Source organism: Lactuca saligna, chromosome 2 (genome assembly GCF_052625555.1).
Source record: "Lactuca saligna cultivar CGN05327 chromosome 2, ASM5262555v1, whole genome shotgun sequence".
Taxonomy (NCBI): domain Eukaryota; kingdom Viridiplantae; phylum Streptophyta; class Magnoliopsida; order Asterales; family Asteraceae; genus Lactuca; species Lactuca saligna.
The window spans coordinates 6,320,516-6,328,236 of record NC_136418.1 but is presented as its reverse complement, the minus strand read 5'-3'; the positions used below and the strand labels follow the sequence as shown (position 1 = coordinate 6,328,236).

Genomic DNA, 7,721 nt, shown 5'->3' with positions numbered 1-7,721 from the left:
GAAAACCCTAAAAAATATATTCCCCATCTCCTTTGGCTTAAACCCTCACTACTAGAAACATGGGTTTTAGAGACGGAAGATTCCGTCGCTATTCCGTCGCTAAATGTTGTTTGCGATGGATCAGCGACGGATTCATTCCATAGGTAATTAATAGGTGGCTAATTTCTCAGCAAGGGTTTTAACGACAGAGAGGTTTTCCCTTGCGACAAATGTAGCGACAGAATATCCGTCGCTAAATGTCACTCAATACATTTACTCAGGGCATTAGCGACAAAATTCGATAACTCCATTCTGTCGCTATTCTGTCACAAATTTCCTTGATCAGTTTTTTTTCCGTAGCAAATCCTTTGCAAAATTCATATACTGGTTTTTTTTTTCCGTCGCTAATCTGTCGCAAACTTTAGACATGGTTTTTTCCCATAGTTAATCCCTTGCAAAATTTATACATGATTTTTTTTTTTTGTTTCGTCGCTGATCTGTCACAAACTTTAGACATAATATTTTTTCTGTAGCTAATCCCTCGCAAAATTGATGCATTAAAAAGCTTTTTTTATTCTCACCAATCCGTCGCGAACTTCTAATATCATTTTTTTATTATGATTCTAAAAGAAAAAAAATACTACAATTATCAAACTTTTATACTAAAAAACATCAAATAATATACAACCAAACATTACAATACCAAAACTATCAAAGTTTACTAATGTATCATTCAAAAAACATCCAAAACCAAAACTATCCATAAAACATCAAACTCCCAAAGGTTTAACTTCAAAATAACATTTTAACACCAAGAAATCCAAAGTATGCAAAAGAGGTACAAACAAAAAAAAAGTTTAACCTTCAAAATAAGCATTGGGAAATGAGTTTTCACAAAACATAACTTCAAAATAACATTTTAGCTGCTCGCTTCATTTCATGTCCATCCAATCATCTTCGGTTCTCATTCCTATAAAAACAATCAAAAGTATCAAATACAAAAGGTTAACAAGTCATTCAAAAACATAAAATACTAATGGTTAACATCATATTACCTCTAATTTTCAATTTCCTATCATATTTTTCAAGGCTGCATACATCTTCTCCATTGCTTCATATTTTGCATCAATTTGTTGTTGTTTGGCATCTATTCTTGCAGCTTTGGCATCCATTTCCTCACGCATTTGTTGATGTTTAGCTTCCATTTCTGCAGCTTTAGCATCCATTTCCCCACGCATCTCGTTTCGTACACGTTCATAGACAACCTAAAGTACAATGCCATGATAGGAAACTTTGTAAGTACAATACCATGATAGGAAACTTTGTAAGTACAATGCCATGATAAGAAACTTTGTAAGTACAATGCTATGATAGGAAATTTTTACAAAGTACAAAATTAAACGAACCTCTTGGGATGTTATTGTACTAGATGTTCCTTCCAAAAAGCTCGTTGGATCAGATACAGATCCGAATCCATATATTCTTCCTTTCTTGACTCCTCCGGAAACATCACACCATGTTTCATTATCCAAGAGGGGGTGACAACTAGTATCATCACCAAACTTAGCCACCATAGCTCTTTCATAAGCCTCCTATTATAGCAAAAAAAATATATGAGAAAACAGAAACATGAAATAAGGAATGGAATGGTTCATTCCATTCCGTTAAATTCATATTCAAGGGATGGAATGAACCACTACATAAGCCCCCTATTAATTAATACTCAAACCTTGCATAAAGTTGATTACTACTTACAAAACACTTAATTACAACTAGGAAGAGGATCAAACATTTAGAGATAATAATTTGTTTCTTTTCTTTTGTAAGTTGATTACTACTTACGAAAGATTTGTTTTATGTCAATTTGTTGCTTTAACAAAGTCTTAACTTTAGCTGCCTTTGGTGTAATGTACTCTTGAGTAGACCGTTTAGTGTGCAACCTTGCATAAAGTTCAACTCCTGTAGGAGGGCGTTTAAGTGTTGCTTTCTACAAAATCCATTAGTAATACATTAAAAAACAAAACAAAAACTCAATAGTCTAAGTGGAAACTAAGGTGAGATGCAAACATCTTACCGTTCTTTTCTTATGTTGACGAATATATATAGAATCCCCGGTATGTTTGGAAACAGAGCCATCTTCTAATTTATTTCTATTATTTTTCCCTGATTGTGATAAACGTTTCCAACAACATCATTGAATTCAGAGCTCCAAAAATTAAATTCTGATTACAAACTACAAAGAAAAGACATTACATCAACTGTCTTTGATAAATTCGAGCATTTCTTCCATATTTTGATCCACCAGGGTGAGTATTAATTTGTTTTTTATATTTTAAAAACATAATTCATGTTTTTATTTTATTTTTTTAATTTAAAATGCAGGATTCCAACCCTTTGAGGAGCTATATTACAAGACATGGCTCCATAGGTATATTAGTTACTGTTCTTGTTAAAAAGGGTAAAAAAGTAATTTCCCTTATTATGGTTTTAATTTGTGCAGTGGACAGAGGCTTATTATTCAAGAAAAAAACCAAGAACATGATTTGCCGATAGAAAATGTAGTCACTGTTCAGGTGAGCAAATCAAGAATTGTTAAGTGACATTTTTTTTTATTAAAACTAGTGTTATAAAATATATCAATAAACATACTTGGAGTCTTTATAATTTGATTTGTTAATTAATATATTAGCATACAATAAGAGTGATTAGTGGATGCTACACATAGTTATATCTTTAGATTGACATTGAAGACAAAAATATTGTATGTGTGTGTTGTGTAAAGAGTGTTTATGAATTAAAATATGATTTGCTCCATTAAACATAAATAATAAATTTTAGCAATAATCAAACATATTGAAAACATTTACTAAAAAGTCCGGTGAAAAAATAAAATATCATACATGATTAAGTCATTTTCAACAATATATATATTTTTCAAATATTTTATTATGCACTTTTTATCATTATAAATATAACTTTAATTTCTAATTTTTTAATACATTTTCATGTTATAATATGATTCAAAATAATGGAAATATTTCATATGAACATTTTAATTTAATAGAACAATTATTATCCCATTGTTAATAACAATGAATAAGTTATTTTTAACAATTTATATTTTTCATATCTAAACACCTTTCGTCTTAAAATGATTTTTCATTTTTAAAACGCCTTTCATATTATTTCAGCTTTAATCACCTTTTGTCTTAAATCAGTTTCAATATTTTAAAACATTTTTCATCTTTAAATCATTGCTTGATAAAGGAATGCAAATGCATGATAGGGACTTAGCTGTCTTACCAATGTTATCTCATCATCAATCTTAACACGGTGATTAAATACAGCATGTTTGTAAGCTAGCACAAAGCACATAAAGAAAACATAGGCACTATAACATGTCAAACTATGTAACATGTGAGCAACAAAACACATGTACGACACAAGGGATATCTACGCCCAATACTTGTGAAGACATTCTAGAATGTCAAAACATCATCTTTCTTTTCTTTAGTTTGGATGTCCATATATTGAATAAATGCAATATATCTTTAGTTTCTACCCAGTGAATAAAAGATCAAAGTTTACTTGGCATCACATTTGGTTATTATATTATAATAATAATAAGTTCACAATATACCTTTGCATAGAGCTCAACATAAGGGCGGAATGCAGGATCATCCAACAATGCGATGTCTGTAGGAAGTTTCAAAAGTCCCTCTGATTCACCTTTCAGGAAGCTCCCTGGTCCTACAGAATCAGGGCAATTAGGGAGATGTTAAAAAAAAGTAATTATTTTATTACAGATACAGAAAGGAAATGAAGTTTTACAGAAAATATGAGTTATCATATTACAGAAATGAAGCATGCATACACAGAGACACACGTGAATTAAACAAGGTTAATTAACCAAATAATGGAAATTTACATTATTGTATATATGAGTGATTAATGACCCAAGTTTTTGCACATGCTTGTTGAAGGGTATTTTGAGTATTTGTTTAATGAGAGAAATGTTGGAGTTTGTCACAAATGGGTTAGAGATAGCATTTAGACTTGTGATCACACTAAGCTATAAAGAAGCTTTTTTGAGCTCTTTTGTTGTGACGCGATTATCTGCAGCTTTTTCAACTGTTTCTATGGCTTGGTCAAGATTCGATATAACTTTGCTTTCAGCCACTATTTCTTCTTCTAACTTACAAAAATTAATGGCAGCAAAGCAGTTGTGGTACATTGATGTCCTGAAATCTTGATCTTTGAGAAAACTTTTAATGTAACCACTCAAAATAGATATCATTGCTTTGATTGCAATGTCATCAAGAGCTACTTCGGGTACAGATTCAATATCAACTGGTCTTCGAACCTTAGTGTCCTTGTTTTGTGTGCTTCTGTTTGATCTGGTAGATGATGAACCAGGTTGATTCACATTTTTCTGATGATTAACATAACCATTATCAACCTGAACATCCTTCCCTGAGATGTCCATGTTATCATACTTCTCTTCTTTCTTGCTCATTGGAGGGCTAAACACTCCATTTAGATAAATATCTTTGTACTTTCCTTTATCTGGTCTTTTGTCATTGACTTTCTGCTTGCTTCTTTGACCTCAACTATCTCATCAAGAGAAAATGGTTGTGATGAATCGATATTGTATCGAGGAACATCACGTGTGTCTTGAGAACCTCTTCTAATATGTCTTTCCTTAGTTTCATTCCTTGAACCTCTATCTAGTTTTTCCCTTTTCAGAACATCTACTGATCTCCTACTCTTGAGTTTATCAGGGGAGATTCAACAAGCATATCATATCTAGGGGTAAATTAGAACAAGCATCAAATCATATTAGAATTTGCAAGTAGGATGCATACTTCTTTCAGGTTTGACACAAACTCATTTTGACATGTTATTCAACCCATATTTTCCAAAACCTTGTACATATTCTAAATCCGTAGCTGAAACTCAAGTTTCTAGTAGTGATATGTTATTTCTTGACTTTTAATGTATGACAGATTGACAGCTCATATCAAGTTAGAAGCAAGAATACCGTCTTCACTTTATATTTTGATGATTAAAAATATGTATCTGATAGTTCATTCTTCCATTTCAGGTCTAGTCATAGATTTGGTATATCTGTCCATTATCATATATAGTCCAGATCTAGTCCATTAAAATAAAACTGAGAATCCCAGTAAGAGCACGAAAACGTGTTTTGACCACATCTCTTCAAATCGTTGAAAGTGTTAGAACTTTTTCGGTTAATTGTAGTAAACGGATAACAAAGAGGGTGTTTTGATGCAACGTTACGAGTTAGGGAAGTTGATTGGACATGGGAATTTTGCAAAAGTCTACCATGGAAGGAACCTTGAAATCGGGACAAGTGTTGCAATTAAGATCATAGACAAATCAAACGTAATGAAAGCCGGAATGATGAAGCAAATAAAGTTGCTATGGGCAGATTTAGGGATGCTGTAGTTGTTAATAATGAGTATACAGGAAATGAATGTATCAAGTATCTAAAAGACCAAAGGTTTCCTCCTATGACATTTCTACCTCTTCACTCAGTCCGAGTCAAGCCAATCATTGGGAAGCTGCGAGCCTTAGGAGGAACTGCAAGGCTTATCGTTGATGTGATTTCAAATGACAAAGTATTTGACAAAGCCATCCTATTCGCTGTGGGGAATACGTTAGTCTGTGAAGATCTTGATGAGGCTAAGCATCTGAGTTGGACTGGAGAGGGGTTTAAAGTTGTAACTATTGATGGAACTTTATTAACAAAGGCTGGTACCATAACTGCTGGTATAAGTGGTGAAATGAAAGAGAGTTCACATAAATGTGATGATAAGAAGATAGAAGGTCTCAAAAAGGAAAAAAAAGGGTTTGAAGCAGAGTTACAGAAGCTGGGTTCAATAAGTGAGATGCAGTTAAAGATATCTGAAGCATCTGGGAAAATCAGTGTGGTTTCAAAGAAATACCAGCTGGAGTATGAGAAAAAGAGGGACATGGGAGCACGGATTGCTAAGCTGAAATCATCACAGAATGAACTAAAAAATGTTTTGCTTGAGGTTGATGAGAGAGAGAAACAAGTTAGATCAACTATAGAGAAAGCTACCAGGGAGGTTGATACATTGAAGGAAGAAATACAAGAGTGGAAGTCACAATCAGAAAGGTGTGAGAAGGAGATGAAAGAATGGAAAACAGAAATCTCTGCTGCTACAACAAACATAACAAAGCATAAAAATAGGATAGATGCTACGGAGACTGTAATCGCACAATTACACTTGAAGAAACAAGATATTATGGACAAGTGTGAATTAGACCAAATTACCCTTCCGACTGTGGAGTTTACCACTGGGATTTGAAACCTGAGAATTTGTTATTAGATGATGAATGGAATTTGAAGGTTTCGGATTTTGGTTTGAGTGCTTTGGATGAAACAAGGATGGTTTGCTTCATACAATCTGTCATACATTAAAAGTAGGTTAGACATACTCATTATCCTTTCAGGTTCTTGGTTAAAATATGAAACATTGTACAGGAAAGCGGATGCATAAATTTTTAATTCCAAAACCTGCTAACTTGCCTTTTACTGTTCCTTCACCTTCAATTCCTGGAGCTTCTCCTTTACCAAGGGAGTTAATGGGTGGTGTTGTGTCATCTTTGAGTTAATGTGTGTGTGTGTGTGTTTATGTGTCTGTGTATATCTCTCAGTTTAAGAGCAGAAGGATTTTTATGGTCATACCAAAGTGGATTGATTTCTTTGAATTCCATATGTTGTATATTCAGAGAGGAACAGAACTTGAAAGACTCCAATGGCTATCAGAGTAATAATGCCCCTGCCTATGCTCATAATGTGCATGTTCCTCTTCTGCCTACTTTCCTATTTACCTCTTATTCACTCAAACATTTCACACTAACTAGCATTGTGATTGGAGCTTGCAATATTACGACCAAAACACCTTGGGATTTTCTAGCTTTGACAACTTTGCAAATCAGGGGCATTGTATTGTGTGGAGGAATGACGATTGAAAAAGGAAAAAAAAATGAAGAAATTAAACCCTAACGTAATATATTGTGCAACTAAATCAAACCTAACCTAATATATGACTAAAGCAAATTAAATCAAGAGATTTACCTGAATCGGAAGTTAACGAAGAATAATTTCAGATTTTAAAATTGTGGAGGCTGTCGGAATCGGAAGCTGCAATGGTCCGTTCTTGTCGTCATCTGTTTGAACAGAGAGGGTGAGATTAGGTTAAGCAAGTTGCAGCTCGAGAGTGTTGTCAATTTCAGATTTGGGTGAAAGCGTGTTCAATTTGAATGACAAATCTGATTTGGGACGGAAGAAAACTTACACGAAGTTTGGAATTGGAGCATCAATTTCAGCGAGAGATCGTCAATCTTAAAAACATAGCGTGCATATGCTCTGTCGGTATTCTCTCGCTAAACACATATCAGATGGCCAAAAAGTCGATCTTTTTTCCCTCGTTGAACCCTCGCCAAATGCCTTTGTTTTCCACCAATTACCGAGGGATAAGAGTCCGTCGATGAATACTTGAGAGATCTGTAGTTGATCCCTCGCTAAACACTCTCTAATATGCTAAATGTTGAATAAATAAAAAAATTTGTTTAAACCATCGCAGATCTCTCGTAATTCCCTCTCTATAAGCCTAAAATTTGCTACAGATTTAATCCCTCTCTAAATCCGTAGCTAAAACTCAAGTTTCTAGTAGTGCCTAAAATAAACT

The 7,721-nt window shown here is 33.6% G+C and overlaps 1 protein-coding gene across 4 annotated transcripts; it reads right to left on the bottom strand.

Annotated features, from left to right (window-relative positions):
- Positions 1–659: 659 nt before the first annotated feature.
- LOC145030616 (uncharacterized) lies at positions 660–7,573 on the bottom strand. Of its 4 annotated transcripts, none has more exons than XM_078978989.1 (8): positions 7,329–7,573; positions 7,109–7,200; positions 3,620–3,729; positions 2,054–2,142; positions 1,822–1,966; positions 1,386–1,571; positions 1,035–1,244; positions 660–949 (listed from the first exon to the last, which is right to left on the bottom strand). In XM_078978989.1, exons 6-7 carry the CDS (start codon positions 1,551–1,553, stop codon positions 1,044–1,046), a joined length of 369 nt encoding a protein of 122 aa, XP_078835115.1. In that variant the 5' UTR covers positions 1,554–1,571; positions 1,822–1,966; positions 2,054–2,142; positions 3,620–3,729; positions 7,109–7,200; positions 7,329–7,573; the 3' UTR covers positions 660–949; positions 1,035–1,043. The 4 variants fall into 4 exon arrangements, 3 of the variants coding, with proteins under 3 accessions (XP_078835115.1, XP_078835116.1, XP_078835117.1); XM_078978990.1 differs by having other exon boundaries at positions 1,868–1,966; XR_013676666.1 differs by lacking the exons at positions 7,109–7,200; positions 7,329–7,573 and adding an exon at positions 5,527–5,545 and having other exon boundaries at positions 1,386–1,966.
- Between the last annotated feature and the right edge of the window lie 148 nt (positions 7,574–7,721).

Coding starts and splice junctions, on each gene's coding strand:
- LOC145030616 (XM_078978989.1), bottom strand. CDS start 1,553: ATGGTGGCTAAGTTTGGTGATGATACTAGTTGTCACCCCCTCTTGGAT. Junction 1,245..1,385: donor GTACAATAACATCCCAAGAG/GTTCGTTTAATT, acceptor ATTGTACTTTAG/GTTGTCTATGAACGTGTACG.